A 17,451-nucleotide genomic window follows, 5' to 3' on the forward strand; every position below is an offset into this window, starting at 1 on the left:
TGTTGAAGGTTGATGGCTGGAGAGGTACGGAAGATACCGGGGACAGTCGATCACTGTAGAAATCCGATTGACGGAAGATACCGCTGTAGAAGTTTGGACGGAGCCCGATTCTTCTAGGAGTCCGAAAGAAGGCTGCTTACTGTAGAAGCTCAGATGGAGATCGATTGCCGTAGAAGTCTGGATGGAGATCGCTTATCGTAGAAGCTCGGATGGAGACTGGTTACCGTAGAAGTCCGGATGGAGACCGCTTATCGTAGAAGCTCGGATGGAGTCTGCTTGCAATAGGAGCTCGAAGTAAAAATCCGGCTGCTGGAGCCCATCCATTGTAGAAGTTTATCTGAGATCCATCCACTGCAGAAGTTCGGACGGAGTCTAGGTCTTGCAGGAGCTCGGATGAAATTCGAAAGGCGGTCGACCACCGTGAAAACTTGGACGGAGTCTGGCTACTGTAGAAGTCCTGCTGCTGGAGAAGCTCGGACATTGACGAAGTCCGGAAGAAGCTCGGAGTATAGTCGATCGTGACAGGAAGAACTTTGGAAAAGATTTGGAGAGTAGTCGATCACTGTAGAAAATCGACTGATAATGAAGTCCAGAGAGCATTTGGAGCAGTCCGGTAGACGACTGAAGGAGCTCATTATCGGAGAAGTCCGGATGGCACGATAGGAGTTCGTCCGTCGAAGGAATCTGGAGGACACTGTGGAAGGCCGACTGCTGGGGGAGTCCGGATGGTACTGTGGGGAGTTCAGAAAGACGCCGCACAGGGTCGGAAGCCGGAAGGGTCCTGGGAGAGTCGGCCTCTTATGAACTTCGGCTGGGGTTATTTTATACCCAACAGGTTTGATCCAAACCTTATAATTGGCTTGCAAGCTTAGGAAAAAGGCTTGTAAACATTTTGATTAGTTGATCTAGGTAAAATCAATTGAGTTATTTGGGAGTCCAATAAAACAAACTTACTGTATTCTATTGGAATATAGTAGAATTTTCGAGCGATAGCTTATAGAGTGAACGTAGCTGCTTAGTTTACACTGAACCACTATAAAAATTTATTGTATTTATATGCATGATTCTTTTTCTCTTCATCTTGCATTTATTCCTCTTTACATTCGCTGTACATTACTTGAATCATTTTATAAAATTGCACATACTTATTTGATTTTGAGAACCCAATAAACGCCCCCCCCCCCCCCCCTCTCCCTCTTAGATTGTCTAGCTGGGTAACAAATGAGAAAAAATAGAAAAAAAAAAGGAGGGTGCTTGCCTTTTTTTGATGTATAAGCATTAGTTTTATGTCTTACAGATGAGTTTGTAAGAAGATATATAATGGAAATTTGTATACTAATGTACTATCATGGAAGGCTATATATGACACTCATGTAAATATTATAGTCTAGCACAAGTAAACCGCAATCAATTAGGAATGTTACAAAGCATTGGGCAAGAAGCAAAAGAATTGAAGTGCTTTAATAGTGATGTTACTAACAATAACAATCAACAAAGTTAAGAATGGTTAAATTTGGGTTTTCGGTTATGTAAATAGCTCTAGGAAATAATAGACATTAATATGAAGGTAAGTATTTAAGCTTGCAAACAAGTTGACCAAAATGCCTCTTTCTCATATTTTCTAGAAAAATACCCACAATCTAGTATTATTTGAAAGATAACTAGCTTCATTCATATAAATTTTCATTACTTACTACTATTTAGGCTCTTTAAGGGAAAATAGAGAAATTAGGGTGGATCCCTTGGTTAAGATAAGTTATGCTTGCACAATTGGTTTGCTTTAGATTGACCAAAACTATGATAAAATCTTAAACCTTGTGAATTTTAGTGGACAATTTATTATACCATCAATCTTTTTTCCAACATATCTTTGTGCCTGTAAATATAAGTTATGGTTTACATATATATCTCAAAAATAGTACCTTTTGCTATGTGCATGCATCTGTGCACATTCTAAACATGATCATTGGATGTGATAATTAATTTTACCCAAGCGGTTAAAAAACCATTAATAGGAAAGAAATATATTTTTAGATATTCAATAAATATGTCGGTTTTATTCTTACATGTATGTATGATTTCATTAAACATGCTCCAAAAAAAATGAAAAAAAAAATGAATTACATTAGCATTACATTTTATTCCATTTTTAGTAAATGAATGGCTTGCCACATTATTTTTTTGAGAGGAAAGCCACCTTATTTATCAGAGGCTTTACATATCAAAAAATTTGTGGCAAAGTTTTGTACATGTTAGTGATGTTTCTTGTTCCCGGAGAAGTAAAATCAATATTGTGAAATGAATGAAAGGTTATAAATGTCATTTTGAAATATTAGATTGTGAGAAGCGGGATTACGTTTTTTCTGGACTTGGAACGCAGACCTACCGCGTTCACACCACACACCCCAGCCCCGGAACAGGCCAAGTGCCTTGAATTTGAGCTCGAGCCAATCAGTGCTTGCCATGTGGGCGCTCTTTAAGTGGGACCCCAACCAGTTAGAAACCGGTTGGACTGGCGACCATGACTGCCTCCGCCACCACCACCTTGGGCTCGCAGGAAGCTGAACAGTCACAATTACGAAGTCTCTCTGACCGTCCGATTAGGTCTGGATCCACGGACATCCTCATGAATTAACGTACGTCATTTGTCTCGTCCAGAAACGACATGCCACTAGAGCTTTTCTCCAAAACACATCTAAAACTAATATACTCTCATCCACCACCACCACCACGCACGCTCCTCCTCCTCTCCGTTGTTCCTTCCATCCCCATATCCAGTTCCAATGGATTTTGGCAGGTTAAAAACCCATACAGGAAATGGGATTCCATTAGAACCTTGCGTATCCGCAGATGAGCTTCAAGATTTTCAGCATTTCGACGATGCTTTTTATCATGTCCCGACAGTAATGGTGGACGCGTACCCTTCCGGCTTCGACTTCAAGGCCTTGTCATCACCGCCAGTCGGCCTCCAGATCGGGATGCCTGTTGACGACTTCGGTCTATCATCAGGCTATTCGCAGAGAAGCCTAAGCGGCCGCATGGGGCCGGATCCCAGCCTGTCCTCCATGGTTCTTAGCGCCGAGCCTCTCATGGCCTTCGGCCCTCCCGATGAGCTCTCCTTCGTGGCAGGCGATAACAAATCTTGCAGGGGAGGAGTTGAGATGAACAGGAAGTGCACACCTGTGAAGAAAGGCAGCGGGGCCAAAAGTCACAAGAAGCCGAATTTAGTGAAGGGGCAATGGACCCTAGAAGAGGACAGGTACCTGACGGCATCTTTCCCCTGGTGCATTTCCTTCTCTAATTCCAATAAGTACAATTAAGCATCTACTAATCATCCTCGATTCTATGTCATGCTTGATCACCATGCACCAAAACAATTATAACTTTGTTAATTAATCAATTAATTTCTTCTTTGCTTGGAAAAAAAAAAGAAAATTGTTAATTAATTATTTTCGCATATTTTATTCGAGAGGAATTAATTCTATAGAATTTGAAGCTACTGATGATATGTGTGGGATCTTCTTGTAGATTGTTAGTGAAATTGGTAGAGCAATATGGATTGAGGAAGTGGTCGCACATAGCTCAAATGTTGCGTGGGAGAATAGGAAAGCAATGCAGAGAACGATGGCATAATCATTTGAGGCCTAACATCAAGGTTCAATTTCTTCCGTCTTTCCATTTCTCTTTCTTGAAAAATTTTTAGCATCTCATCGTCTCCTTTCTTCTTATTTACCTCAACGAAAAGCATATAACCTCATATTGTACGTTTCTCTAAATATAATTTTTCATTTGCATCTTTAATGACTCCCTTCTTCCCTCAACTCATTTTTCTTCTTTTAATTTTTTTTCTCAATTTTGGTTTTAAATGCATATATATCTTCATGTATGTAAACTTATATAGCTAAAACACTAACAACTTACACCTAATACACCAGGCGCCTATGGTGCTATTATTAGCATGTGTTGTGCGGACGCATTGCCACGTGCATAAAGTATTTTTGGCATTTATGCAGAGTTGGGGAACATCGGTGCATATCCATGTATATATACATCATACATATCTTGCCATATATTCATGTGTATGTATGTATATATATGCATGAGAAAATTATAGGAAAATGTAACAAGCATGAATCCATGAATGAACTTACTTTAATAAGGAAAAATGACAGATGATTTGATCCAAAAAAATAAATTAATGACATAAATAAAATAAAATAATAAAAGCGGCTGTTGGAAGAGTAATGTTCGTATATGGAAGATTATACATCTTAATATATTTTATCCCACAACAAGCTGTGTACTTTTTAGCTTTCAGATGCGTAAACCGTGAAATTACGAAGATCCCATTAAACAGATAATAAATTATAGGTACCAAAAGGGCATGTACTCTTTGAAATATTGGACATAATTAGTTCATTATGTTGGAAATACCCTTCTCCAAAATACACATAAAATATCTAATGAAATCGGACTAGACAGTAATTTATTCCCTAAATCTCCTCTTATAGAACCCGAATGCCTGTACATTAATTCTAGTTTTTAGAAATATGAATCACTTCTCATTGGTTTACATTTGCTTTTCAAGTTTGAGATCAATGCTGATCCTAGCTACTGAAGCTTACAAATAGAGACTAGACGTTTCCTGAATGCTCTACTGCTACGTAGAACTACTCTCGGCCCTTAGACGCGTGAAGATGCAAATTAAAAAGATCAACTATACCTCCTTTAAATAAGGCTTACCATTTGAGGTCATTTATTATATATCCCCTGTTCTGTCTTGTGAGTTCGGAGCCGCTGCATCAAAAGCTTGCAAGGTAAATAGGTCAGGGATAAAACCGAAGTTCCTGCACCGCATTCTCTAGTATGTGTCACAATCAACTATCGATGCATCAAACAACGACTCGGTGAAATTTGTACCCACAAATGAAGGTTCCAAAGATCCCTATTTGGAGCAAAGCTATACTCCTCATGATGTATGTGGACTAACCCTTCTCTCATGTTTTGATTCAGAAGGATACTTGGAGTGAAGAGGAGGACAGAATTCTGATCCAAGCCCACTCAGAAGTAGGGAACAAGTGGGCAGAAATCGCTAAGAGGCTGCCTGGGAGGACCGAGAACTCCATCAAGAACCATTGGAACGCAACCAAACGGAGGCAGTTCTCCCGAAGGCGGTGCCGCAACTCCAAGTACCCCAAATCAGGCTCCCTCCTGCAGAACTACATCAAAAGCTTGTCTCTGCAAGGATATTCAGCACCAACAATACCAGGAGCATCTGTTGCAGCCACCAATGCGCCGGCAGACAAACACCTCAAGATCATAGAAACCAATGATGGTGGCTCAGAGGCATCAATGACCCTGACATGCATATCTGCAGAAGGTGGTCCGCCCATAGTCGTGGGTGCAGATGTCTGCGGAGGCATCGATGACATCCTGACCTGCGACTTCAGTGACATGGCTAACCTTCTGCTTGACGATAACAAGGTTGATGTGCCACCTGAGAGATATATGGGATACCTCTTTGACCAGCTGGGGTGCAGTAGTCCAGGGATGAAGGGCTGGTTTGACGTGGAGATGGCGTGGGATGAGATGGCAAACCCCATGTCAATGTCGTTGCCGATGCCATGCGAGGTGGATATGAAGGTAAAGGTGAAGAAGGAGATGGACCTGGTGGAGATGATCGCTCAAAACAACAATGCCGATAGCACCAGCAGTAGCAGCAGCAGTACCTGTGACCAGTTCTGAAACCGTCCATGAGGATTACGGTTAGCTAAATTGGAGAGAAGTCCTTTTCCATTATGCATGCTTCCAAGAATCTGCATATATGATCAGTTGGGATGAAGTATTTATATTATATAATCTTAGGAGGATCAAACGAACTTAATTAGCAGAAAAAGAAAGAACAAGCATTAGAATAATAATAACTGCGCCACCACAGTGACGTACAAATAAGAGATGTAAGAATGTCACTTCGTTTTCCTTCTGTTTCAGGTTATAAAACTTGCTCTGCTTCTAAGCTTGTGCTAGTTTGACGATCAAGCTGCTGCTGTTGGTTTCATTGTGCTGGGCATGATGGTAGGCTGGTATAATATATATCAGGATGGACAGTCAATGTCCCTCTCTTAGCCGAGCACGCATCAGATAGGACAGGTTCTAGAAATATGCAAAGCTATAAATCAAATCATTAAAATTTCAGAATAATAATAATAATAATAATAATAATAATAATAATAATAATAATAATAATAATAATAATAATAATAATAATAATAATAATAATAAATTTTTAATTTTCGAAACAAATATTTCATCCGAAATAAATTTTAATATTTCATTCGAAACAAATATTCAAACTAAATTGAAATAAGCTAAACTGACATGAAAACTAAACTGGCATGAACTAAAAATCTGAATAACTCAAATAACTCCAACTGATATAGTGCATTCTTTCGAGTCCCGAACAATCATAATCCATGATCTGAAAATAGCAAAAAAAAGAATAATGAGCTACACTAACTCAGTAAACAATATAACACATCAAAGTGGGATCCAAATATACTGAATAAATAAATCACACAATATTGACTGGGAGGAACAAATCTCAAATAACATATATTTCTTTAAAAATATTTATTTTCATAAACTAATAATGAATTCAACATCAAGCTACGCCCACGTAATCCAATGGCATAGGTTTGATAACAAAAACATATCGCACAAAGTACTAGATAATAAATATCACTATTCTAATCACTAATTGCTCAGTATCAAAATTAGTTTCTTGGATTATAAGTTGATATGTCCAACATATATTCCCCATTAGTGGGGCCACCTCACAGCTATTCTAAAAACATATATATATATATATATATATATATATATATATATATAAGCAATTTCACAAGTTCCTCAATTAAGTTTTCCAAATCTATTTCTCAAAGTGGATTATATATTTAAATAAATTATTTTCAAAAGTAAAATAATACATACTTGATCTATTTATTGAACTAAAAATAAAGAGCATAAAATCAAATAACATAACTAATTATAATTTTCAAAAGATCATTTGAAAGCATACTTGAAGTATTAAGTTACTTACCTTGTCATACTTCAAAATCCAACTTTAATCAAATAGATCGAATACACCTATTCAAAGTCATTGAAATTCAATTAATTTTATAGTCAATATCTTAGAAGCCCGTTAAGTAAGAAGTCCTAAAGAACTCGAATGGATTAAGCGAGTGAAATAACCCAATGAGGGGTATGACTAGGATTAGCTTCATACTCGAATCAAGATAGATCAAGAATAGGCTAGTCAAGTGGCGAAGCCTGAGAACCTAAAATCTATCAATTTTGATAATTTTATATTATCAAAGATTAAAGTGGGATACAAGTCGGATACTGCAATCGAGGATGACCAAATCTAATAGGATCTCACATGAGCCAGGGTGGAAGTTGGTACACTACTCGACGACAATGCTCAGGACTCTTGTATTGAGAACAACATGGTCTTAAGAGAGACTCTAAGATCATCTTCCCTCTAGAGAGAGAAAATAGGTCTATGAAGATAGAAAAATCAGACAAGAGAAAGAAACACTAGAGAGACAAAATTAGAGAGACAAAAATTAAAAAATCTTTTTTTTTTCTTTCTTTCTTTTCTTTTTCTTTTTTCTTCTCCTTCCCTCACCGAGCTAGCCGCTTTCAGGAACATGGCCGTGCTCAAACTACTGTGGGCTAAAGCCACTATTGTTGCCAATCGTGGTTACCACTGTGGGTGTGGCCAGCCCTATATTGTTTCCCCTCTCTTATTTGCATGAAGAAGAAGAAAGAAGAATAAGAGAGAAAAAAAGGAAGAAGAAGAAAAAAAATGAAAAAGAAAGAAAGACAAAAGAAAAGAATTTCCTCTCTTTTTCTCTCTCTAGCCTCTCTTTCTCTTGTTTGATTTTTCTCTCTTTCTAGACCCATTTTCTCTCTCTAGAGGAAAGATGACCTTAGAATTTTTCTCGTGACCATGTTGTTCTCAATACAAGGGTCCTGAGCATATACACTAGCTTCTGTCCTAGCTCTTATAAGATCCAATTAAATTTGGTCATCCCTGATTGCGGTGTCTGATTTTTATTCTACTTTGATCTTCGATGATATAAAATTACTAGAATTGATAGATTTTAGGCTCTTGGACTTCGCTTAACTGCCTATTCTTGATCTATCTTAACTTGAGTATGAAGCCAATCTTAGTTGTGTATCCCTAGTTGAGTTATTTCGCTTGCTTAATCCATTTAGGTTCTTTAGGGATTTCTTATCTGATGGGCTTCTAAGATGTTGACTATAAAATTAATTAAATTTTAATGGCTTTGAATTAGAGGTGGCAATCGGGTTGGATCGGATCATAAATAGGTCAGATCATAAACAGATCAGGTTAGAAAATCGTCAACACAAATCTGACCTGTTTATTAAATGGGCCAAAAATTCAAATCTGAACCTGATGTAGGGTTTCAGGGTGGACATGCACAGTGGAAGCATAATAGATTTCAAAAATTTAAATTAAAAAATTTTAATTATTAAACCCATAAACCAGCATCTTCTTGATGATTAACAATCATATATAATATATATTCAAAATTCAATTCAAGCTATAGAAGAATACTTGCACCGCTTAATCCAAATTCTGACAGAACCTCCACCAGGCACCCAAGTGTTTGCCCTCTAATGGTGATCCACACAGAGCTATGACCAGGACACCAACTCCTTGGAATGATTTCTCTCCTAAAATTCTCACTCTAAAAATTTTTTCGGACGTCAGGACTCAAGATCCTCTTCCTCTTCTCCTAGCCTTTCTATCCCTATCTTTCTTCTCTCCTTGTCTTCCTTAATTCTCTTCCTAGACTCTTGTCCTAAAATCAGACTTGTTCTTACTATTTTTGGACTTGTCCTAACAAGAAAAGGAAGAGACTAATTGGATAATAGGGAGAGTGTGTAAGAAAGAAGAGATAGGAGCAATTTTTTGAATGAATCAAATCTCCAACGCAGCCCCCTTTAAATAGTTAGCAACGGATTGCATTCGGGAATGATTCGTGCCCCCCTCCACACGCCATCTCACATCCATCAGAAAATCTCATGCCCCCTGATGAATTCTCATGCCTATCTAAATGATTTTGACACATGACAATCATCAAAAAAAAATTCAAGAGACTTCGTGTAGAAGGACTCTTCGAAATATTTTTCTTGATGATTCTCCGATGCATTGCACAGCTTCCCTATTGGGAATAGTATTCCAAAGCCAATCGTCAGCTTGCTGACGGTTGTGCTCTTTCTTGTATTAGTATATAAATTATAAATTAATAAAAATTATTTTGATATTTTTCATCATAAATTGTTTCATCTTCTAATGAACTCTTGTGTTGTGGTGAAGTCCTTAGGACTATTTAGACTCGATAAAGAAAGATTTATCGTTTAGTCCTTAAACCTATTCGCGATCAAATGATACGTTGTTACCAAGGATAACAACATTTATCAAGCATAGATCGTTGTATGCCATATGGGTTGGTTGTCCTCTTAACCAAGGAGTATGGAGACACTGGTATGGCATACAGGTGAGATGTAAGGGTATATCTGCACTGAACGTGACCGACTTCGGAGCTTTTTCTGCTGTCAAGATTTGCTCCGATGGGATATGGGTATAACTGTCCCTCCGACCTGAGACTACCAAAGTGACTTGCAAGCAACTCACTGCACTTAAGCATTGGACTACCTAAATTTCTAATTCAATGACGGAAGGTTGCTGGGTGTAGTCAAGTACTTGACTTGAAGGTGCGTGTATCAAGATGGGATTGACCACTCCAGTTTAAGAAGCTGTGTACAGTCGTGTTTCAATTTAGCAAAACCTTGGTCAGGGTAGTCCTAATGAGGAGTCACAGGACTGTTTGAGTTGAGTACGATTCGGATGATCTGATCAGGGTTGACAATTTAACCCTGAGTCATCCTATACACAGGGGTCAAAAGGGATGAATTATAAAGTAACCATATTCGCGTAGGTTCTGAATGTTGCGATTGCGACTATTCGACCTATCCGGACATCGGATACCATTGCTAAATGGCCACTTCGATTAGTACAGAAATTGATTCCTGTGCTATCGACTTAGGTTCGAACCTGTGGGGTCACACACATTAGAGGTTCTTATCTGATCTGATGGCTGGTGAAGAGTCCCACTAGACTGGGACTCTTCGACCAAGAGTCTTAATACTCGGAGACTCTGAGTCCTACATGTCTAGGACTCTGTGATCGAGAATCAGAATTCTCTGATCATGAGTTCCACATATTTTGGGTACTGGGATCAAGAGTCCCACTGGTTTGGGACTATTCGATCAGGGTTTCATATCGATGGACTTTGATGCCCGATTGCCCATCGAATTTGGACTCAGTATTTATGAGAGATTTAATTAGTGATTTGATTGTTAATTAACTCAATTTAATTGAGTAATTATTTTTGGATCAAGTCCAATTGAACTGGATTCAGTTGGGTTTGACCTGATTAGGTTAAGAGTTGACCTAATCGCCGAGGTGGTTTGATCCCTGATCTGATCAAGGGTTGGGCTTAGTCAATTCCTGATTTGATTAGAATTTTATTGAGCCTAATTAAGCCTAATTGTATTAGGTTTAACTTAGTCTAATTGTGTCTAACCTATTTTGATAAAGTTGGTTCAATTAAATTGGTTTAAAATTTCAAACCACCTTTGACTTATCTCCCTGCGCCACCTCACCCACCTGCGCCTATTTGAATTCATGAGAAACAAGTTCTCATGAATTTTCTCCCATGCAGAAGCCTTCCCATGCTCCTCCCTTGTGCGCCATTTGAGTGGATGAAGATTGATTAGTTGGCCATTCAAATTCAAATGATGTTTGAATTTGAATGAGCAACTAATCCCATGCGCCATCTTATCCACTTGTGCGCCACTTGCTCTACACGAGAAAAAGTTTCTCGTGTAAATTCTCCATGCACAAAGAACCCACGCCCCTTCTCTTCTCATGCCTTGAGTGGATAAGAATAGGTTGGTTGGCAATTGAATTCAAATTCGATTTGAATTCAAGTGAGCAACCACCTAGCTTTATCCTCTCATACGGTGAAAACGCTGTAAAGACGCGATCTTGCATCGTTTTAAAAAGAAAGAGAAGGTGGGGCATGTGGATATCTGATCTGAGAGAAAAAGGGTGGCATGAGAAAGGCCTTCTGCATGAGAAAAGAAAAGAAAAGAAAAGAAGAGAGAAAGGGCGCAGGGTCTTTTATGAGTACCCTAGGGTTTCTGCCTAGTGTTTGGGAAGTGAGAAGGTGAGCTACGAGTGTCGTGAGCCCACCAAACTTCAAGAAGAGCTTCATCAATCTCTCAAATTCCTTTGCTGACGATTCAGAGTGTTCGAAGAGTCGGCAGACACCGATCGAAGGAGTTCGATCAGCATCGGCCATCGAAAGAGTTCTACAACAAACTAGCATTCGTGAGGAGCCAATCAGATCGAAAGCTTCGTGTAAATGATCCACAGAGGTCAGACATACTGTGTGGCTATATTGCGATGATCAGACCTTTCCGACGGTGATCAGACTGCAGCGATCAACTACCTGTACGAAGGTAATGTGTTTTGAACATATAACAGTAAAATGTTTACTGTAGAATTCAAAATTTTAAATTTAAATGCATGATATATATATCATATTTAGATCTTTGTATAGGATTAATATATGTTAATTAATTAGATTAATTAATAATTTTTACTATAAAATTATAATTTTGAAAAAATTTTAAAATTATTGTTTTACCCCTGCACTGAAATTCACTTCAAATGGTATCAGAGTCAGTTCTAAAATATGATATACATTTGCATGCATAGATTAAGTAGTAATCTAAAAGTTTAAATTTAAAATTTAAAATTTATTTAAAATTTAAAATTTAAAATTTAAAATTCAAAATTTAAAATTCAAAAATTTGAAATTTAAAATTTGAAATTTGTTTGAAATTTGAAATTCAAATTTTAAAATTTAGAATTTGAAATTTGAAATTTAAATTTTGAAATTGATATATTTAGATATACTTGATCCAAGTAGCAAGTAGTCTAATTAGGTTGGTTGCCATGGTCGTCCGGTCATAGGAGAAAAGTAAGGTTTAAAGGCCCTCTCCTCCCATTTGATGGGGTTATCCTATGGTGGTAGGGGTGCCGAGCGATTATATCCCATGTAGACGAAGCAGCGAAATGACTTAATTGTAAAGGTTCAATTGTAAAATTTATCATGATTGTGTTAGATTAGATCTAAAAGAATATTCATGATTTATTTTGATTGAGTTATTTTCTGTTATGTAATTAGTAATAGGATTGCTGTTTATGAAATGTGCTGATCAGTTTGTGAAATGAGTCAACACATTTGGTGAACAGAAAATAAAACTTTTTAAATTTAAAAATTATTTTTAAAATGCCAAACCCTGACCCATCAGTCCAAATACTTAATTAAAAGAATTAAGTATTGTCTAGTTGGTCTAGAATTATGAATTAAGACCTAAGACAATTGTATAAACTCGTGGGTCAATAGGTTAGATGGATTAGTTCCATAATTGGGTTAGACCTAAGGTTAGCTTAAAGAAATGAACTAAATTAGAGTAATTGGTCAAATCTAATCAAAAGTTGAATTAGATTAGGTCAAAGACACTCTAGACTCAACTTCAATAGTTGTAGTTGAATGGGTCCATGTCTTTAACTAGATCAAGATGGACTTAATTCATGGCTACACGGTGGAACCCTATTTACTAAGTTGATCAAATTAAAACTAATGAACCGATTGGTGTCTAAGGTAAGTTCGGCAGTCTGACCAGTGGTTTTTAACTGAGAGCTACTCACATTGATTCGATCTCTGACGAGTTAATGGCATATCCCTTCCATTGATCTCACTTACCTGGCTAACCTGGTGAGTTAAATTTTGATTAGATCACTTGGTGATTAGGGCTCACCCATGTCATCAGATAAATCAGTGTGACTGATTTAGGTGCTCCTAATGTCAGCTTTAATTAAATCTTTTTTAATCTAACTTGGTGAAGTCAGTGGGAGGATTGAAATTGGCTGGTTAATTTCTTCTCTTCTTTCCTTTAATAAAATCTTCAAAAATTATTAGGTTCCTAAAAATGATTAAGTTATAGTGATAACTAAGTCATAGCCTCCCATTAAGTGAGTGATAATGAGTCCATTAGTTTAATAATCACTGGGACCCAAAGGCCTGGTGCTTATTAACTAATAAAATTATCATTCATAATATGATCATTTGGTTGAGTCTTTCTGATGGTGGTCAGGTTGGCCGGTCAAAGTCAGGCCTGATCATTTATTGGTCAGATTCACCAAATCAAGTCATGTTAATGGTTGGACCAAACCAGATTTTTTCAGTGGAGGCCAAAGCCTACTGATTAGGTTCTGGGGCAAAAATCAATTACTAGAAGTTGTTTAGAGAAATAACTGGTTATGAACCTACCCATAGATGCACATGGGTTGACCAGCCAAAGTTGGGCTCGTGTGTAGTCTGTGTGGATTCTAGTACCCACTAAGAAATTAAAGTAATTTCTCAAATTGGAGGTTGAGGCTATCAGTTCATAAAAATACTGGAAGAAACTTTAGACTAAAGTCCAAGTCTTTAGTATTAATAATTTATGTACTAATAAAGGTCTGATTTTTTTTTATGCAGCTATGGCCACTACCCTATCGCTCCAGTCATTATTAGATAATGACAAGCTCATGGAACCTAATTTCGATAGCTGGTATCAAAAATTGAAAATCATCTTTGAGCATGAATGGATCCTTTATGTAATAACGGATCCGACACCTGAGGAGCCAGCCCCGAACGCTAGAGGGACGGTCTGAGATACTTATCAGAAGTAGCTCAACGACCGTACCATCATTCGGTGCATAATGCTGGCGGCAATGAATGATGAGTTCAACCGCAGGTTCGAGAACGCCCAGCCGCAAGAGATGCATCAAATGTTGAACGACTCCTTTGGCATGTCTGACGACGTTGAAAGGCACAAAACTAGTTGTACCATTTTCAATGCTCGGATGAGGGATGGGGCCTCAGTCACTGATCATGTACTGTACATGATCGAAATGATTGAGCACCTAAGTAAACTGGGCTTTCCCTTGCACGAGCAGCTCGGTAAGGATGCGATCCTTAATTCTTTACCCAAGTCCTTCCTCCCCTTCCTTACTCATTTTTGGATGATAAAACCTGCAGTGAACTATCACGGCTTGTTGGGGTTGCTGCAGAACTTTGAGAAGAACCACCAGCTCCATAAGGAGTCGATGAATATTGTGGGAGGGTCTTCTTCTGATCGTCAACCCTTTGAGAAAGGGAAGAAGAACAAGAAGAAGAAGAATAAGAAGGTGCAGCCGCATGCAGGGACGTCTACACAGGGTCAGACTAAGAAGCGCAAGCTTGACCAGAACCAGGCGGAGTGCTTCTTTTGCAAGAAGCAGGGGCACTGGAAGAGAAACTGTCCTCTATACATTGCCTCCCTGGACCCGAACAGGCTGAAAAAGAAGCAAAGTAATTATATGATAACACCTTGTAACTTTTTCATTTATGATATTACTGCCTGGGTATTAGATACCGGAAGCCCTTATCATATTTGTAATTCGATGCAGGGTCTGCAGGTTAGTAAGAGATTTGATGAAGGCGAGAGGTTCCTGAACATTGGAGATGGAAGCAAAGTTCCAGTTCTAACTTTAGGAATCATGAACCTTGTAATCAACTCTCGTAATGTAATTCTGAGTGAATATCACTATTATCCAATTTTTTTATTAAATATTATTTCTGTAGGCTTTCGGCCATGTACAGTTATAAACTTTTAATAAAAGAAAACGTTTGCAATATCATTTTGAATGGTGTTACAATATTTGTTGGACAACTAAATAATGAAATTTACTTACTATCACAGCCTGTTAATATGGTTCAAATCTTTGGTAAATGCCCTAGAATGGATAATATGTCAGAAGTCTACCTTTGACACTGTAGGCTAGGTCATATCAATAAGAACAGGATAAACAGGTTGGCTCAAGAAGAAATTCTTGAAGTTGGTGATTGTGAATCACTTCCAACCTGTGAGTCCTATCTTTTGGGAAGATGACCAAATCACCTTTTACTAGAAAAGGTGAGCGAGCCAGTGAACTCTTGGGTCTGATACATTCTGATGTATGTGGACCCATGAGCTCAATTGCAAGAGGTGGATATTTCTACTTCATAACCTTCACAGATGACCTATCGAGGTATGGGTATATCTACTTAATGAAGCATAAGTCGGAGTCGTTTGAAATGTTCAAACTATTTCGAAATGAGGTAGAAAAATAAACTAGGAAGTGTATTAAAACTCTTCGATCTGATCAAGGAGGTGAATACCTTTTCAATGAGTTTCTGACATATCTTGGAGAGAATGGGATTCTCTCTCAGTGGACTCCTCCTAGAATACCACAGCATAATGGTGTGTCTGAAAGGAGGAATCGGACCTTGTTGGATATGGTTCGATCCATGATGGAATTTGCTAGTGTGTCGATCTTTCTCTGGGGATATGCACTTGAATTGACTTGTTACCTTCTAAATAGGGTTCTGAGTAAGTCTGTAACCAAAACGTCTTATGAGATATGAATAGGACGTAAGCCAGTACTCTCACACCTTAAGATTTGGGGGTGTCCGACTTATGTTAAACATTTAATTACAGACAAGTTTGGACCTAGGTCTGACAAGTGTTATTTCATAGGATACCCAAAAGAGACCAAAGGGTATTATATCTACCTAGTTGATGAGCAAAAGGTGTTTGTCAGTCTTAAGGCAATCTTTTTAGAAAAAGAGTTCCTTCGTGAAGGGACTGTTGCCTCTAAGGTCGAACTTGAGGAAGTTCGGCAGGTTAAAAAACCGACACAAGTTGCTGAACCTGAATCGGATTTGGTTAGATCAGATTCGGAGCCCATTGTTCCTGTACCCTTAAGGCGGTCTGGTAGAGTACCACATCAACCGGACAGATACTATGGTTTCTTGGTCCGAGACGGCGATCCTATCGAACTTGATGAAAATGATGAGGATTCGATCACCTACATGGATGCAATGCAGAGACCTGACTCTGAGAAATGGCTAGAGGCCATGAAATTCGAAATGGAGTCCATGAAGGTAAACGATGTATGGATATTGGTTGACCCATCCGAAGGAGTAAAACCCATAGGGTGTAAGTGGATCTTCAAGAGGAAGAGGGGTGCAGACGAAAAGGTGGAGACCTATAAAGCCCGTCTGGTTGCCAAGGGATATCGTCAACGTTATGGTATAGACTATGACGAGATGTTTTCTCCTGTGGCAATGCTCAAATCCATTCAAATTATGCTTGCGATAGCTGCCCATCTGGACTATGAAATCTGGCAGATAGATGTGAAGACAGCTTTCCTAAATGAAGAGCTGGACGAAGAGGTGTATATGATACAACCTGAAGGGTTCACATCCACAGATGAGTTTAAGGTGTGCAGGCTACAGAGGTCCATTTATGGACTTAAGCAGGCATCTCAGAGTTGGAACATACATTTTGATAAGACGATCAAGACGTATGGCTTCATTAAGAATGGAGAAGAGCCCTGCATTTATAAGTGGGCTAATTGTCCAGTAGTGATATTTTTGTATGGTATGTGGATGATATTCTCTTAATCGAAAATGATGTCCTTGCATTACAGAGAATAAAGATTTGGCTATCGTCACAGTTCTCCATGAAGGATCTGGGAGAAGCTTCCTACATTCTAGGGATGAGGATCTATAGGGATAGATCTAAAAGGTTGCTTGGCTTATCCCAGTCCACGTACATTGATACTATGCTGAAGAGGTTCAGCATGGAGAATTTCAAGAAAGACTATCTATCGATAGGCCATGGAATTTCTCTCTCAAAGAGGAATTATCTGACAACACCTCAAGAGAGAGAGCATATGGGTAGAATTTCATATGCTTCGGCAGTGGGATCTATCATGTATGCCATGACATGTACACGACCAGATGTGGCATACTCATTAGGGGTAGTGAGTAGATACCAATCTGATCTAGGAAAGAATCACTGGAAGGTTGTTAAAACCATCCTGAAGTATTTAAGAAATACTAAGGAACAGTGGCTTGTTTATGGTGAATCGAACTTGAGACTTATAGGGTTTACAGACTCTAGTTTTCAGTCTGATCACGATGACAGCAAGGGTGTGTCAGGATTTATTTTTCCTTTAATGGTGGGGCTGTCTGCTGGAAGAGTTCCAAGCAGCACACTGTGGCTGATTCAGTTTGCGAGGCAGAGTATATCGCTGCATCAGATGCTGCCAAAGAAGCAGTGTGGCTGAAAAAATTCCTCACCGAGCTCGGAGTAGCACCCTCTCTTGTTGGTCCAGTTCTGCTCTACTGTGACAGCTCTGGAGCCATTGCT

The 17,451-nt window shown here is 38.5% G+C and overlaps 1 protein-coding gene across 1 annotated transcript; it reads left to right on the top strand.

The window, feature by feature from the left end:
* The first annotated feature begins 2,850 nt into the window (after positions 1 to 2,850).
* On the top strand, positions 2,851 to 5,947 carry LOC105035310 (uncharacterized). The gene is made up of 3 exons (XM_010910833.3): positions 2,851 to 3,259; positions 3,529 to 3,655; positions 5,014 to 5,947. Exons 1-3 carry the CDS (start codon positions 2,907 to 2,909, stop codon positions 5,743 to 5,745), a joined length of 1,212 nt encoding a protein of 403 aa, XP_010909135.2. The 5' UTR covers positions 2,851 to 2,906; the 3' UTR covers positions 5,746 to 5,947.
* Positions 5,948 to 17,451: the final 11,504 nt, after the last annotated feature.

This window comes from Elaeis guineensis, chromosome 13 (assembly GCF_000442705.2).
Source record: "Elaeis guineensis isolate ETL-2024a chromosome 13, EG11, whole genome shotgun sequence".
NCBI classification, from domain to species: Eukaryota; Viridiplantae; Streptophyta; class Magnoliopsida; order Arecales; family Arecaceae; genus Elaeis; species Elaeis guineensis.